This window comes from Syngnathus acus, chromosome 15 (genome assembly GCF_901709675.1).
Source record: "Syngnathus acus chromosome 15, fSynAcu1.2, whole genome shotgun sequence".
Taxonomy (NCBI): domain Eukaryota; kingdom Metazoa; phylum Chordata; class Actinopteri; order Syngnathiformes; family Syngnathidae; genus Syngnathus; species Syngnathus acus.
This window is the reverse complement of record NC_051100.1, coordinates 2,785,330-2,802,791: the sequence shown is the minus strand read 5'-3', so window position 1 is coordinate 2,802,791 and position 17,462 is coordinate 2,785,330. Positions and strand designations below refer to the sequence as shown.

General features: G+C 42.0%; 2 protein-coding genes across 2 annotated transcripts; both read left to right on the top strand.

Moving 5' to 3' along the window:
• The first annotated feature begins 7,433 nt into the window (after positions 1-7,433).
• slc17a5 (solute carrier family 17 member 5) lies at positions 7,434-12,161 on the top strand. The gene is made up of 10 exons (XM_037271384.1): positions 7,434-7,634; positions 8,924-9,120; positions 9,875-10,108; positions 10,221-10,308; positions 10,376-10,462; positions 10,536-10,654; positions 11,172-11,333; positions 11,446-11,726; positions 11,790-11,880; positions 11,969-12,161. Exons 1-10 carry the CDS (start codon positions 7,547-7,549, stop codon positions 12,107-12,109), a joined length of 1,488 nt encoding a protein of 495 aa, XP_037127279.1. The 5' UTR covers positions 7,434-7,546; the 3' UTR covers positions 12,110-12,161.
• Positions 12,162-13,417: 1,256 nt separating this feature from the next.
• LOC119134572 (elongation factor 1-alpha 1) lies at positions 13,418-17,454 on the top strand. Its single transcript, XM_037271386.1, has 8 exons — positions 13,418-13,520; positions 14,477-14,670; positions 15,113-15,292; positions 15,352-15,648; positions 15,720-15,870; positions 15,943-16,199; positions 16,273-16,507; positions 16,661-17,454. Exons 2-8 carry the CDS (start codon positions 14,527-14,529, stop codon positions 16,783-16,785), a joined length of 1,389 nt encoding a protein of 462 aa, XP_037127281.1. The 5' UTR covers positions 13,418-13,520; positions 14,477-14,526; the 3' UTR covers positions 16,786-17,454.
• The last annotated feature ends 8 nt before the right edge of the window (positions 17,455-17,462 follow it).

The following is a 17,462-nucleotide window of genomic DNA, read 5'->3' as shown; positions in this document are numbered from 1 at the left end:
TGCCTGACTGCATTTTTCAGCTGGTTGTTCGTTCCCACGTGTCAATCATTACAATATTGCTGCCGTGTTACATGGTAGCAAACGGGAAGGAAACGTGACGTTTACTGGAGGTTTGACAAAACTTGACCAACCAGTCTATTGTGTCACACACACAAACACACAGTTTCCTTTTATGATAATGATGCTAATGCCAGTTTTATCTTGAATACCACTCACAAACTCAAGCTAATAAGCAAAAATTGCTAGTTAGGAGCTAGCAATTCTTGTGCCTTCTTCCCAAAGGTGCTTTCAAATGGAACTGGCCTACTACTTTCAGAGCTGCAACACAGCCATTGCGTGGAATTATAGGTAAGGTAGTTACAGTGCAAGCATGACGGTGAGCAGCGATAGAGCACAAAAAGCAAACATGGGAGCCAGGTCAAATGATTCTTGCAATGCAGATAACTACTCTACAGTCACAAGCCCTCATGTTTGGATTGACTCAAGCTACTGTGGGTGGTTTTTTTCCATCCCAGGCACGCCTACAGCCCAGACAGCACTAGGAATGGAACTAGTGTGCAAAGTACGCCTGCGACCCCTTGTGGGAAGAAGCGGTACAGAGCTGTGCCCCGCCCTGCTCATTGCTGTCCAATGGGAGCACATATCGTCCCAAGCAGCGTTTTTTCTCGTGACATTTCGGAAGGCTACGTGGATACGTTTTAGACGGCACACCACATGCTTCTGCATTAGTGTACTGTTTGGACACAATTGGATTTTAGGAACTTATAATGAGTTTTTGGTGGATTCTACCAATCTGTAAGTAACCATTAAATACTATAAAGTCGATTGACTGTTTCCCAGGACTTGTCGCGCAAGGTTGCTTGTTGAGGCGGCATTGTTAGGAGTGGAAAAAACCGCTAGTGGCCGAATTAGCTAACGCAAAATCACTGTCGAAGCAAAAATCGGGATTTGTCCGGACTTGTGCGCTCGCTTGTCGCCGGCCGGCTACCTAAAATGTAGTAAATGTGTGTGAGATGTGTTAAGATGGGCTTTGCAGCTGACGTCATCAAGCTACCCACATTAGCTTGGCGGCCATCATGGCGGTCAACTTTTCAGTGCCGGTCAACGACTCACACACGCTTTCTTGTTATATCTGCTGCTATTTGAGCTTAAAAATGCCGGATACCTGCTGTGCTGTTGGATGTAGCAATAGACGAGGCGATAAACCAAATCTTAGCTTCTATAGATTTCCGGCGAACATGAAAAAACGTGATAAATGGATCGCGGATATTCGTCGTGAACGATGGAAACCTACGATTTACACAAGGGTATGCAATGAGGACTTCATATCAGGTATGTAAACAAACTATTCACCCCTGATTTGTTTCACAAAATGTGAAATAATACAATATGGGATGATACAAATATGATTGTTGAAAATGCTGGGTGCATTTTTAGAAAGGCAGCAAGAGCAGCAAGGCAGGGAATGGGATGATTTCTTCAGTTCACCCCCCCGTTTTTATTTTGTGTTTATTTTTTCATGATGCTTGAAAACGTTATCAATGTAAATATTGAATTATATTTCTTGGTTAAGTTTTCAAGCCAATCAGATGTGGCATCATGCAAAAATAAACAAATAATAAAAATGGTAGCAACTTGAACAGACAGGTACAGTATCTGAATGATTTCACTCTATTCAGTTTTTTAATATGTCAAGTTATGAAATGCCATTACAAAACAAATCGACGAGGTAATTATAAATATCTGGATATGAGCGTTCAGGCAGGTCGGCTGTTGCAAAATGCTCGGGCGATTTTAGCATGCTTCTCGGTAAAAGGTACGGATCCGTTGTGCCAACAAGGTTCAACTTCTCTCTGTGACGATTCTTGGAGTCTTCATCCAAATGCCTAACTTCGTTGGATAGCAAATCAGCCATAATTCGGAAGAAATCGGTGAAAACGTAGCGCAGAAATCAGACAATCCATACAAACACGTAGGAACGAGCTGACTAGTTGACCGCCAAGATGGCGGCATAACACAAAATCACGTGATAAAACCACGTGACTGCAAAGCCTCTATAGGCGGGGTAGGAACCGTTGTGAGGGTTATATGTTGCTGGGGGAGGGGAACACAAGAAAGTATGTTCCGTCTTGACATGAACGAGCGTCTGTCCCGTCTCTGCCTTAAGGGTTTCTATGTACCTATTAAACCATAGAACAGTTCATGTTTTGTAATCTGTTTGACATCGAGGGGGTTTAAGTGTGGAAACAAGAGACTTAGACTTAGACAAACTTTATTGTCATTTTGTCAACACTTGGTGTACACAAAACGAAATTTCGTTGCATACGGCTTTCAACAATGTAGTGGTATTTCGGCTGGTTGAAAAGTGACATTCTATATAAAAATATGAAATAAGATAATTATAAAGTACAAAGTGCAGCAGTGGTAAAGTATGTAAACAGTGCAGGAGACAAAAGCAGTATTTACAAGTGTGCAGAGGAATGCTACGTTTGAATGTTCAACAGTCTGACGACAGCAGGGAAAAAACTATTGCAGAACCTGGTGGACCTGCAGCGGATGCTGCGAAACCTCTTCCCAGAGGGCAGCAGGGAGAACAGTCCATGGTGGGGGTGTGATGGGTCACTGATAACACAAACAAGACAGTGTTAATCGGAATAAAAAGCGGCGAAGAAGCGCCTGAAAGAAAAGTTCTTTTTTTGTCTCCAACACACTCTTTCTCCGAGTTTTACGCAGTACAACGGCGCGAAGCTCAACAAGATGCCTTGTAACTTTGTTTTTACCCCCCTTTCGTGTCTGACAGTTGCATTGGTGCCCTTGTATGGTGGAAACCCCATGACCCCCGTCTGCAATGTCATTCATGATTCCCAAGGGTGGCATTATAACATCATCGGGGAGAACCATCCTCTTTGCAACTCGCACCAATGGCTCGACGAGACGGTGGGTTACGTATTGTTTGACTAGCTACTTTCTTTTACTTTGCATATTGTTGAATGAGTGAAAAAAATGTAAACATAGCAATCTGTGCACACAAATTGCCAAGGCAGCTCAATAGTGATCTTCTATATGGCAGTGCAAAGAAAAAAAAAAAAGCAAGGTAAGCGATCATGATGGCAAACCTGTGCTTTTTAGGATCACATGTTGGCTAATGACATGGAAAACGTAAGCGGCGATGTGGTCCAGTCGCACAACTCCAAGTGTCTTGATACCAAAGTTTGTTTGCCAGGCATCAGTCGCAAACGAGACTGTCACACGGAGGTGAGAAAACGTCATGACTCCACCATTAATGCCACGCCCACATTTTTCCTGATGACAAAAATGTTAAGCTAAACAATATATTTCTGTTGTTCTTTCTGTTCAGCCTCACCCACAAATTATCAATTGCCCAGGTAAGCCTCCATGTCATTCTTGATCAATTTCCTTTCACTTTTGGAAGTGTCAGGGTTCTGATGAGCATTCATACTATATTGCCAAGTCTAAGTAATGTTATTTCCGAGCTCTTGAATGCATCACATTTTAGTTTGATGGGAACAAGACAGCTAGCTAAAGAAAAGTGTGCGCTACATCTGCAGCCAAAAGATTAAAAATGCTGTCGTTGCTTAAAAACAGAAATACTGCAACGTGACCGCTTGTTATTTTTTTCATTCGCAGTCAACTGCACTAAAAATGATGAAGCTCCTCCGTTTGATGGTAAGTGTACACTGCACTCAGCGCATGCGCCCACACCATCTACTTCATCTGTGGCTACATTTGCATAGGAATGTTTGAGTTAAGCAACGATTTTTAAAAAAAAAATTTTTTTATAGAATGTAAGAATTTATCTATCCTCTGTAATGAACTGCCGCTCGCTGTACAATGTTGCTTATTTGCTTTTGTGCTTCTCTGACAGGTACCAAAGTTGGGATCGGCCTTGGGATCGGCGTTGGGATCGGCGTTGGGATCGGCGTTGGGATCGGCGTTGGGATCGGCGTTGGGATCGGCGTTGGGATCGGCGTTTTTTTTTGTGGCAAAAAATAAGCGTGAATCATTGGTTTAATTTTATCAAAGAAGATTGAAATGCATCTGCAATGCACTCAATCCCAGTGATGTGATTTGAAAATTTTCTATCAAAATGAATTATTTTATAGTGTACACTGGGGGAGAAGGGAGCAGTGAGCAGCAGTGGGGCCGTGCTCGGGAATCATTTGGTGATCTAACCCCCCAATTCCAACCCTTCATGCTGAGTGCCAAGCAGGGAGGAAATGGGTCCCATTTTTATAGTCTTTGGTATGACCCGGCCGGGGTTTGAACCCACAACCTTCCAGTCTCACGGCGGACATTCTACCACTAGCCCTCTGTGGCCTGACTCCTTTTTTTAGTGTATTTTTCATCTGGAGCCATAGCACAATGCACTGTGGAGGAAAAAAAAAAGAATCCATGAAGCTGCAAAAGATATAGTGAAGGATGAATTGATATCTGCGGTTTTTCGTTTCGTTTCGTTTCATTTATTTCAAACATGTGAAAAGAGAATAAGATTATTGTACACAATGAAAAGACATGACAAAATACATGCATATACATATATACACATACCGACATACCCACATACATACATATACATATATATATATACATATAAAAATATACATATACATATATATACATATACACATACACATGCCTATAAGCGTAGCAATAAAGATATAACCGCAAAAGAACCATAAGTCACATTCACATGTCTGAAAAGGAGTAGGAAGAAGTATAACTTATTTAATCCCACCCCCTTTTAATAATCCCTAAATACCCAGCCATAAATCATTTTGCCTCAGTTATCCCATCAAAATACTAAATTACTAAATTATCTCCCACCTGCTGCTCGCTTAACACTAAACATGTACCTACACACTATTAATACATTCGTATATTTCACACACAGACACTTAACGTACATACACACCTCAAATACAACACAAAGATACCTGAATGGTAGAAATAAACAAAATAAAACAAAAATAAAAAACAGCCTGAACAAAACAATGACAAACAGACAAACAAAACCAACAAAGAAACGTAAATCAATAATTACTAAGCACCCCATGATACTCATACACCCTCATTTCTGTACCTTGTAAAAATAATTTCTTCTTTATATCTTTTTTTAAACTGATAGATGTTTGAACATTCCCTGAGCGTTTCCTCCAAAGTATTCCATAACTTAACTCCACATATTGAAATACAGAATGTTTTTTTTGTTGTGCGTGCCTTCCTTATCCTGTAATTAAATGTCCCCCTTAAATTATAACCCCCTTCCCTCCCAATGAAAAGATTCTGAATATTAGTTGGCAACAGATTATTTTTTGCTTTGTAAAGTATTTGTGCTGTCCGGAATTCCACTATATCTCTGAGTTTGATGAGTTTTGACTCTAAGAATAATGAATTTGTATGATCCCTGTATCCTGCCCCATGAATGATCCGTATTGCTTTTTTTTGTAAAATAATAAGTGGATATATTGTGCTTATGTAATTATTACCCCAGATTTCTACACAATACATGAAATATGGAAGAACTAGTGTATTATAAAGGATGCGAAGTGTTGTATGATCCAGAGCCTGTTTTGCTCTATTTAATACTGCGATGCACCTTGAGATTTTAGTTTGTACATGTTTAACTTGTGATTTCCAACTGATCTTATCATCTATTGTCACCCCTAAAAATTTAATCTCATTCACTCTTTCAATAATAACCCCATCCAGCTTTATCTCTAGTTTCAAATTAGTTCTGTGATTACCAAAAAGTATTACTCTTGTTTTGCTTAGGTTTAAGGATAATTTATTGCTGTCCAACCATACCTTTAATTTACTTAATTCAGTATTTATTAGTGTTGTTAAGGTGCGCAAATCACTACCAGAACAAAAAATATTTGTGTCATCTGCAAACAAAACCATCTTCAAAATATGTGATACCTTGCATATATCATTTATATATAATATAAAAAGTTTAGGGCCCAACACTGACCCCTGAGAGACGCCACAACTAATGTCCAACCACGTTGAACAAGTGTCACCCAACTTCACAAACTGCTTCCTTTTTGTGAAATAGCTCTTGATCCATTCTAACGGTTTCCCCCTGATGCCATACCGATGTAATTTATTGAATAATATTTCATGATTTATTGTGTCAAATGCCTTTCTTAGATCAATGAATATCCCAACTGTATATTGTTTTAGGTCTATTGCGTTAGTAATTTCCTCCACTGAGTCAATTAGTGCCAGTGATGTTGCCCTGTTGGATCTAAATCCATATTGACTTTCAGTGAGTATTTTATATTTATCTATAAATTTGTCCAGTCGTTTATTGAAAAGTTTTTCCAGTATTTTAGAAAATTGTGATAGTAATGATACAGGTCTGTAGTTTGTGAAGTGGTGTTTGTTCCCGGTTTTATACAAAGGTATGATTTTTGTATAGGTTTTTAAATACTGCCGCTGTCAATGGTGTTTAGAATCAAAAGTATCAAAAGTTGAAAGTGTTCGACTAGGCCTCTTTGGCACATGTGATTAGCTAGGTAGCTTGAGCTATCCTGTTACCCCGCTATAATGCTTCTCTTGCTTCATTAGCTTTCTCTTCTCTATGACCCTCTTTGCACATATGCAGAAGTCGCTCTCAGTTAAGACTTCAAGGTCACACATTATCACACAGGCTAGGCAGAGTCGCCTCCTTCCAGGAAGGCGGCCCAGAGTAAGATGAGAGCAGAAACCTCACATCTCACAGACATTAAGTAGTTCAACTGTGAAGGCTCAGTGATCATTGGGACTTTAATATTTAAAGCTACCGCTTGGTAATTACTATTACCGTAAAGCTAAAGAACTGGTAACAAAAGGTTTACATAATGCTGCTGTAAGTGCCAAAGTCTATGGTGTTTAGGTTTACATGGTGGGAAACCTGAAGCAGTATTAAGCTAAGAGATAAAGCACAAACAAGTCTCATGCTGTCTCAATAAGATGTGCGCTCGGTGGCGCACTGGCTAGCACGTCCGCCTTACAGTTAGGAGGGGATTCTACCTCCCTGTGTGAAGTTTGACTGTTTCTCTGTTTTATTTCTTTTTTGATCTTGTGCATTTACTTTATACCAACTCAGTGCCTGCATTATACAGGTTGACCAAAGGCACCCTTTAATCCCTTTGCAGAGGGCATTCATATAGACTCAATAAAAATGATTATGTTAAAAAATGTCTGGACTGATGGCAATTAGGTAGGTACAGTACTTTTAAAATGCTGGGATTGATTTCAGAAATTTGGAATTGTGGGTATGAAACAAAATAAAGGGTAATACTAAAATTATCTACCGTATGGCTCTGCGTCGTATTTTTACTCGTAATAATCTGATTTAGTAGATAATAAAAATGTTAAAACGAATTTAAGAAAATATTAGCGCTCTTGAACGTCACAAACGAAGTCACGTGAATGGGCGGAGCCTTTAGATCGATTTCCTGTTTGTGGCGGCGGTACAGATGGATTTCGTTGCTTTTCAGCGTCGATAGCTGGACATGGTTGTTCCATAGTAGTGACCCAAATGGATTCACACGGCTCGGACACGGAGGACGAGGCCCAGCAGCAGAAACCTCTTCTTCACCGCAGACACGAGGACAACATTCAGCGGGGTAATGAGAAGCGCGGGCTGGACGGCTGTCGACGAGAAGCCCATGCTCACGGCCCGTCGACTTTACCCCTACAATAATGTTATTACGCCTCAATAACACTTTGACCATAGTTTTTCTCGGTATTAATACACTTGGCATCCTAGTTACGAGTTTGAAGTTTTTTTTTTTTTAAACGACATCTGTTTGTTGACTCAGCACATTTGGACGGAAGAACACAAAGTGACAAAAAAAAGGAGAAATAATGCATAGTTCTGCATTATTACTCGTTTTTTAATAATAATGCATAGTTCTGCATTATTACTCTTCTTTGCCACCGAATGTTGCACTATATCTTTTTTTAAAAGGAAAATATTCTCCCAAGGTCTACTTTCAGGTCATGAGTCTACTCCTATTGATTTTTTTTTCTCGAAAAATGAAATATTTTTCTTGCAAGATTAGTACTTTCTATTGCAATAAATAAAATGATTTAAAAAATGCTTTTTCCTAGTACCCCCCACCCTCCTTTTTGTTTTATTGATTACATAAAAAGCATCAACTTTTTTGACCATTCAGGGATGCTGCTATAACTGCATTCAGTGACGTTTACTAACACTTAAATAGTAAGACAACCCTCAAGAGAAGGGAAGTACCACGTCTCACTTGGTGGCGTCTAGTGGTCCTGTTCAGATGCAGCAAATCGGTAGGACGACTTCTTCAAGGCTATTATTGTAAGATTAATATTTTTCCCTAAAACAAAACTGTTCTCATAAGATTATTTTAAAAGTCATTTTCTGTTTAAAAGGTGTCTTTTCTGGTAAGTTTACTATATTTCTTTCATTCTGCTTGTCAGAGGTTGCACTAAAGACACTTGACAGAGGAATAATACGTGTATAAAAACAGCTCTTGGAAAAAACACGACTTTTGTAAAAACTGAATATTCTTCTAAATACCGCGGTGTCTTGAGGCATGATTGACTAAACCGGTAACTTTTTCAAAATGAGTTTTAGTTCAGTCAATTCTCTTTTTGTCTTGGAAGTACAAACTTGACGTGAGCATTGCACTTTACGGTTGGGGTGACTCTACTCACAAAACAAGCACCAGTTTGGCGAATTGAATAAGTGAGCAAATAGGTTTCAGGCTATTAGTTAAGGCTAAACTAAGCATAAATTATCTAAAACTACTTTTGCATTCAAAATACCCAGCTATGAAGTTGGCTAGTTTAATCCTAACCATTTTTTTCTCTCCTAAGAAGGTTTCCCAAAATGAATTTTGACGAACTCGCTAACCTTTTCCTTTTTTTTGGCCCGTAGCTCCAGCATGCTTTTCTGCACGCTATGGCCTGGCCCTGTTGTCGTGTTTCGGCTTCTTCGTTGTCTACGCCCTGCGGGTCAACCTGAGTGTGGCCATGGTGGACATGCTCAACAGCACCCACCAAGCACACCCCAACCACAGCAGTTCTGTGTGTCCCCCCCACCAAAGCCCGGCACGCCCTAAACACAACCAAACTGTGAGTCGTGTTTTTTTCCCTTATTCCTAATAAACTTATTCTAGAAAAAAAAAAAATTCTAATAATTTAATCCCTGCAGGATTACTATTTTCTTTAAATTTCTCTACGATTACCATTAGCATTTTAATTCTTTACCCAAGAAGAGAGTTATGAATAGCAGACACAAAAGATTGATTTGACTTACTTTTTCAATGTCTTTAGTCCCAGTTCTTTCCTTGGCCTTCATTTGCTGCATTTTGGCATGTGACACAAATTAGTTTGTCAAGCCTCAATATTTATTCATAATAAAATAAAAACTTCTGTCACAAAACAATCCAAACTAGCATGCAGGCATTGTTGACAGGTTTTCTATCAAACTTTGTTTTTCTAATAAGCACACCTGTTCCAATCACGTGGCAGTGTACGCTCTTGAACACAAATTATTGGTCAACAGATGGCACTATTGCACATTTTAATGTTAGAATCAACAAACATTATACTCAAGAAAAATTGGCTATAACGTTGTGCATCTTGCTTTTTTTTTCCATATAAAAAATCGGACAATATCCAGAAATTTATATAAATTTATTTTTAAAAAAGTCGCATAAGATTAGTTTTTTTCTATCCAAAATGGGAAAAGATTGAGGAAAATGCAATTTTGCTCTTGTGCGATCAGTACTTTAGTTTTATCTAAAATATGAGGAGTTTTTTTTTTAATTTTATTAAAAACTGCTTTTTTTTCATTATGGAGTTTAAAAAAAGCCTTTGGTGACAGGCCAGGGTGTACAACTGGGAGACAGAGACGCAAGGCTGGATCCTGGGCTCGTTCTTCTACGGTTACATCCTGACCCAGATCCCCGGGGGCTACCTGGCGGGCCGTTTGGGGGCCAAATGGTTGCTGGGTTTGGGCATCCTGGGGACGGTGGTGTTCACTCTGCTCACCCCCTTGGCGGCTGACCTGGGTGCCGGCTACCTCATCGCCGTCAGGGTCCTGGAAGGTGTCGGGGAGGTACGTCGGCAGCCTGGAACCCTTGGAGAAAAAGAACAGAGAAATGTCACATTTGGAAAAAAATGGGGGTTTGGTACCAGGAGGAAAAAATAACAAACATGTACCTTTTTAGGGTGTCTCCTTCCCTGCTATGTACAGCATGTGGGCAGCGTGGGCGCCGCCCCTGGAAAGGAGTCGTCTTCTCACCACCTCCTACATCGGTGAGAGCGACAAGAACATTCGGCGGCGAGTCGACATCTCATCGTTTAACTTGTGTGCGTATGGCAGGAATCCAGATCGGGACAGTGGTGTCTCTCCCGCTGTCAGGTGAAATCTGTTTCTACCTGGACTGGACCTACGTCTTCTACATCTTTGGTACCAACACTCACACTTTGAAGTGACACATTCAGCACACAAGATGACCCCCTCCTTGAATTTGTTTGTGAAGGTGCAGTGGGCCTCTTGTGGTTTGTGCTGTGGACATTCCTGGCCTACGACAGCCCAGACACTCACCCGTGGATCTCGGAGCGTGAGCGAGTCTACATCACAAGCTCACTTAAGAAGGAGGTGACGTGCAGTCTTGTCTCTCTACACGTCCAAGTCAAGTCACATTTAGATAAATACTTAAGACGCATCCATCGTTTTATTGTGACAGTCAAAATGAAAGAATTATATCCAATGTGTATATCCAAGAAAACGCCATACATGTTAATCCTCTGAATTTTTTTAGTCCAAACTCAATGGGGAAAGAAACGTGACACATATCCAACATCTTGTTTTGAAAGTCAAAACTTAATAAGACAAAAACTAATATGTATCTAACATCTTATTGCATAACAGTATTAGTTAAAACAAATAAAACACAAGACATTTTAAAGGTTAAAAATAAAGTAACACTTAAATGTGCAACCGACGTTTTATTTCGAAGCTTTTCACAGCCAAAACTAAAATTCAATATTTCTCAAAGGATTTTACAGTTGCTTTAAGGAAAGTTGAATGGAAAACTACATCAATTATATGTGGTGTTCTTTTCATTATTATTGCAAAGTTCTTTTTTTTTTTTACCTACTGTGATTGTTACCAGCTGTCGCCACCGGGAGGACACATCCCCTGGCGAGCCATCGTGACGTCACGCCCACTGCTGGCCATCGTGGTGGCTCACTTCTCATACAACTGGACCTTCTACACCCTCCTCACCCTGCTGCCCACCTATATGAACGACGTACTGGGCTTCAGCATACAGCAGGTGAGAGCGCCGCCCAAACCCAAAGTTCTGAAGAAGGCTTTTCAGATTTGTCAATTGAATTCCCTTTTTTTTCCCTCTGCACTTGAAAATGTCACACACCTCTCCAATTCAGAACGGCTGGTTGTCGGCGCTGCCTTACCTGGGCTGCGGTGTGTTGGCCATACTGAGCGGTCAGCTGGCCGACTACCTGCAAGAAAGGTGCCGTTACCCCACCGTCACGGTCCGGAAGTGCTTCTCCCTCGTTGGTATGATCGGACCGGCAGTCTTCCTGGTGGCGGCGGGTTACACGGGATGCAACTACACCTTGGCGTTGACTTTCCTCACCATCTCCTCTTCGCTGGGCGGAGTGTCGGCGTCCGGCTTCAACATCAACCATTTGGATATTGCTCCTTCGTAAGTACCCTTTATCCGTGTGCAAATGGACGAAAACGCCTAGCGATGATGTCATCCTGGCAGGTACGCGGGCATCCTGCTGGGCATCACCAACACCTTCGCAACCATTCCTGGCATGGTGGGACCCGTCATTGCAAGAAGCCTCACTGTAAATGTAAGAGTGTGCAAAAAGTTTCTTTGATTGCCATTTGGATTTTCGACTGAAAACAAGAATGCAAAGTCCATGTCGTCTCTGTTGTCAGAACACAATGGAAGAATGGCAGACGGTCTTCTACATCGCGGCAGCCATCAATGTTTTCGGTGCCACCTTCTACAGCATCTTCGGACGAGGCAACGTGCAGCCCTGGGCCATCCACACCGACTCTGACACCTTCGCAGACTAAGACCAAAGCCCGCTTCTAGAAGAAAAAAAACGAAACCTCTTCGACAAACCATCAAGAAGAAAGTTGTTAGCAACCGCCTTTCTCTCAGTCTGCGGCTGGCAACGAGGCGCACTAAAGTAAATAATGCTAATAAATAACGCCCTTCCCTAGACACTGGATACACTGTTCATGGGCACACCCATTCACACGCCAGATGTGGTAAACTAAGCTAACGTAACTGATGATGCGAAGGGAGTTTCATAAGGGTAAAAGCCAGCTTTTAAAGTGCAGCATAAAAGGCACATTGCACAACAATGTCAGGTTGTGCCTTTCGCACAGACGCCTCATTTTATTTCATGTTCTGTTGCTTTTTTTTTTTCTTCTTGTGACAGAATGTACTGTTTCCTGCAGATAGCAAGATAAATGTTATTGTTTTACAATTCTCAGGTAATGGAATTAAAAGGGATCATGTAGTTACTGTTTAACAATCTTGAGTTTTTTTTTTTTACATGCATAACACAAAGAGAAGTAGCTTTTGAAATACTTTAGTATTAGAAACGACAAGGATTTGCACGTGTTCCAAATGTCACTTGATCAGTCTTGCACTTGTGCCTTAATGACATTTTTGAACCCAGTCACACACTGGGTGGCATTAAAAAAAGTAGTGCCATATGTCTAAGTGGGAATGAATGTCAATGTATAAAATGGAATCATTGTAAAGCAGGGTTGTGCAGATTTTTGCTATTCTTCCACTTATGTTCTGTGAAACTTTCTAAGTCTAAGATCCTTTGGTTTATGTGAACTCGGATGTTAAAATCATCATGTGTGATAAACATTTAATTGCAATAGAATGATGCTCTATTATTGTCTTATTTTTGCTGCTTTGAAAAACAGTCGATTGTCAAAGATGTATATCAAGTATAAAATCAAGTGTCAGAATGCATTTAAAACATTTGAAGATACTTTTGACATGATGGCTATTTTTTCTATACCAAAATTTTCCATTAACGTCAATCAGGACATGTTTGGAATGATTCGAATTTTCTGCAATTTCGATATTTCCACAATAAAAATGACTGATCGAGAAAGTTGAGCTGGGACCGAGAGCGCCCTCTGCTGTTCTCAAAATGTAACCCAATATTAAGAAGAAAAAAAAAGACTTACAATACATTTATCTACAAAACAGTCAAATATAAAAATAGCAGGTGATTACATGGCACAGACATCCAATTCTAAACGACAGTGTTCGTGTACGCGCAATTACGCAATCACCCCCCCAACCCCTCCCTCCCTCCCTCCCTCACTGCGTATCGTGCGCGCGCCTGCAAGCGGAACAGCGTCGTCTGCCATCAAGTGTGCACGCGCGCTCCCTCAAACGACCTGCACTTGACCATCAACAGCAGTAAAAACAAACCAGCAGCTCCCTGCTAAGGTAAGCAATACATTACGCCATGAATAGATTTTCCCCCAGCAGCTGGCATCCTAAGAATGTCATACTCCAACCGGGCAAGGAGGGCTTTTATGGGGGCTGGAGGCAGATTGACAGATCACGGCGAAAGCGCTTGTGCGCCCTTCACATGATCGAAGCCATCTGACGTTAAGTTAGCGCAGTTTTTTTGGGAGAGGGGGGGGGGGCACTGCGGCAACTGCAGCAGTGACGCTACTGGACTAGAAGGATGAGGATGTTTACAACCTGCTCAGCATGTCGAATGCTTGTTTGATAATAATAATAAAAAATAATAAAAATATTAAAAGTGCATCCTGCTGTGCCATGCACGGAAATATGGCTGGCAAAATGGTGGATTTTTTTTTTTTTGGGGGGGGGTTATACTGTGTTGCCAGGGTGTGTCAACACAGGGACGACATGGCAAAGAAAAAACAGCGGGAGAGACGGCTGGATGGAAAGCAAGACTGTAAACAGAGATGCCTTTAGCTACGAGTACCATGACTTAAGTTTTTCCAAATTTGCCTTTTATGCGATATGAGCAAAATTTGAGTTTGATTAGAACTTCCATGAGATGGTGCCAGCAAAATTGATATCAATTTACATTGGCTAACTTGCAGTGGAAAGACAACAAGCCATTAAGATGGTTTGCCAGTTGACATTAAACTGGCACATGTGGAAAACAAACACTGGTCAACACATTTTTAGAATGTGTTTTCATTCCAAATCAAGTTTTCATCATACAAAATGGATGTATATGTAATATATTCAGGAATATTTATGAATTCAGGGTTCACACACCAAAGATTTGTGTCTCTTTATAGGGATAAAGTAAACAATCTTAGGATCACGGGAAATTAGCCTTGTTTTTACGGTACTTTACCAACAATAATCTATCAAAAATAATTTATAAAAAAAAAGTACTCACCGAGTCTCCATGGCAGTTTTTGCAGAAGCCTCACTTTCTTGACTTGGGCCGGTATCATCGCTCATCATGGGCAAGGAGAAGGTCCACATCAACATCGTGGTGATCGGCCACGTGGATTCGGGCAAGTCCACCACAACGGGCCACCTCATCTACAAGTGCGGCGGCATTGACAAGCGGACCATCGAGAAGTTTGAGAAGGAGGCTGCCGAGGTAAGGCCGTGCGAGATGACGCGCCAGAGACCTTAAAAGGGATTGTGAACAAGAGCTGCAATATTAGCATACAGTTAATTAGCATTAGCTAACAGTTGTAACAGTTTCTGAATAATGGTTTTTGTCTAAGTTGCCAACGGGGAAGTGTCTGCTATGTGTTAGTTTACTAATTTGCCTCCACCAGTCGTGCCAGCTTCATTTGCAGTCAGATGTGATCATTTCTACTCTTGATGGAGTCTCTCGAGTTTCCAGTGACTAAAAACATTTCTCGTCACAGTCTGAAAGAAATTTTTACAAAATTACATGCATCCATTGAAATTGTTTTAAGTCTTTGTAAAGTGACCTTGAGTGACCTGAAAGGCGCTTCTAAATAAAATATATTATCACCAATCAGATTGGTCACATAAATATCAAGCAAGCAGTTTCCTTCAACATGTTCCAGATGGGGAAGGGGTCCTTCAAGTATGCCTGGGTGCTGGACAAGTTGAAGGCAGAGAGAGAACGTGGGATCACTATCGATATCTCGTTGTGGAAGTTCGAGACGACCAAGTATTATGTGACCATCATCGACGCTCCGGGACACAGGGACTTCATCAAGAACATGATCACCGGGACCTCGCAGGTAAGCAACGTGAGGAGCGAGTCATCGAGTTGGCCGACTTCAACAGTCTTCCGTCTTAGGCCGATTGCGCTGTATTGATCGTGGCTGCCGGTGTGGGGGAGTTCGAGGCCGGCATCTCCAAGAACGGGCAGACCCGCGAGCATGCCCTGTTAGCCTACACGCTCGGGGTGAAGCAACTCATCGTGGGCATCAACAAAATGGACTCCACCGAGCCCAACTATAGCCAAAAGCGCTATGAAGAAATTGTCAAGGAAGTCAGCACCTACATCAAGAAGATAGGCTACAATCCGGACACTGTACCTTTCGTGCCCATCTCGGGCTGGAATGGCGACAACATGCTTGATGCCAGCCCCAATGTATGTCCAAGAAATATTTTGCAAAACGTCTTGCTGCGTTCATTACTTCCAGTGATGTTCTGGTGTTGTAGATGCAATGGTTTAAGGGGTGGAAGATTAACAGGAAGGATGGCAACGCATCGGGGACGACGCTGCTTGAAGCTCTGGACGCTATTCAGCCACCCACCCGTCCAACAGACAAACCTCTCCGTCTCCCCCTTCAGGATGTTTACAAGATTGGAGGCAAGTACTCGAGTACTCCTCAATTTCTACCAGGTTGGACATCCCTCTTGATGCAGTGTTTTCCATCCTTAGGTATTGGCACCGTTCCGGTAGGCCGAGTGGAAACGGGCATCCTAAAGCCCGGCATGGTGGTGACGTTCGCCCCCGTCAACATAACCACCGAGGTGAAGTCAGTGGAGATGCACCACGAGGCGCTCTCCGAGGCCCTGCCCGGTGACAATGTCGGCTTCAATGTCAAAAACGTGTCCGTGAAGGACATCCGCCGCGGCAATGTGGCCGGTGACAGCAAGAGTGATCCGCCGCAGGAGGCTGCTAGCTTCACTGCTCAGGTGACGCTAGCGAGTAGTTCTGTTATCGAGTAGTCAAGAAAAAAAATCTGACCACATACTTTGCTGTCTCTAGGTCATCATCCTTAACCACCCAGGCCAGATCAGTGCCGGATACGCCCCAGTGTTGGACTGTCACACGGCTCACATTGCCTGCAAGTTTGCCGAGCTCAAGGAAAAAATTGACCGCCGCTCGGGTAAGAAGCTGGAGGACAATCCCAAAACCCTCAAATCTGGAGACGCGGCCATCGTTGACATGACTCCGGGCAAGCCCATGTGTGTTGAGAGCTTCTCTGAGTACCCACCACTGGGTAAGTCTAAAGAGAACAGATATGGTAGACAATATCAAATTGACAATCTGCAGAACCTTTAAACTATCGTTCGAGAAGTTTCTTAGCCGCCACAAGTACAGACTTGATGTTCCATGGGAATTCAAACAAGCCTGTTTCGAACTCAACTTGCAGGTCGCTTTGCAGTGCGCGACATGCGCCAGACGGTGGCCGTAGGTGTCATCAAGGCCGTGGAGAAGAAGGCCTCCACCACTGGCAAAATCACCAAGTCTGCCCAGAAGGCCCAGAGGAACAAATGAATGTTGTGCTACGCTGCCGACCCCAGGGTCTCCCAGGGCAGGATATCGGTCACCCAGCTCCATCCCACGATTGGCTGCTTCAACTTAATAACCAAAGACTGGTTAATCAACACAATGCATCGCAAAACCATCCGAAGGAAAGAAGGTCTGCTGACTCCTATTGGATTACCGTGATAAACAATGTAGTAACACAAAGAGTAGTTTTAAGTGTGCACTGTTCATTTCATTTATGGCAATACCATTCTGTGTTAGTTTTCACTTCGGGGCACTATTCCAATCTATCTTCTATAGCCCTCGAGTACAGCTACTGTTAAGCGTGGTGAATGTTGTCCTTTCTTAGTGTCTGTTTTCCAGTTGGTTACACTGCGCTATACGTATACGAGCCCAGAACCGGCAGTTCAATCGACTACTGTATGTTCCTCCGAGTAGCGAGTAGGTAGAACGTAAACTTTTGTTGTGGTTAAGCTTTAACTGGCATTTAAAAACTAAATGGCATCGTGTGTCTTTTTCAAGGGGCTCCAAGTTGGCCTCCTGATTATTTAAGCACTTTCATTGGCACTTTGCTAACTTTGCACATGCACCGGAGATGTTTGGAAATTGACTAAGCTATTGCACCTTACTGTACGATGGCACAAGACGCTTTGCGACATTAAATGTGATTCCATTCAATATGTTGG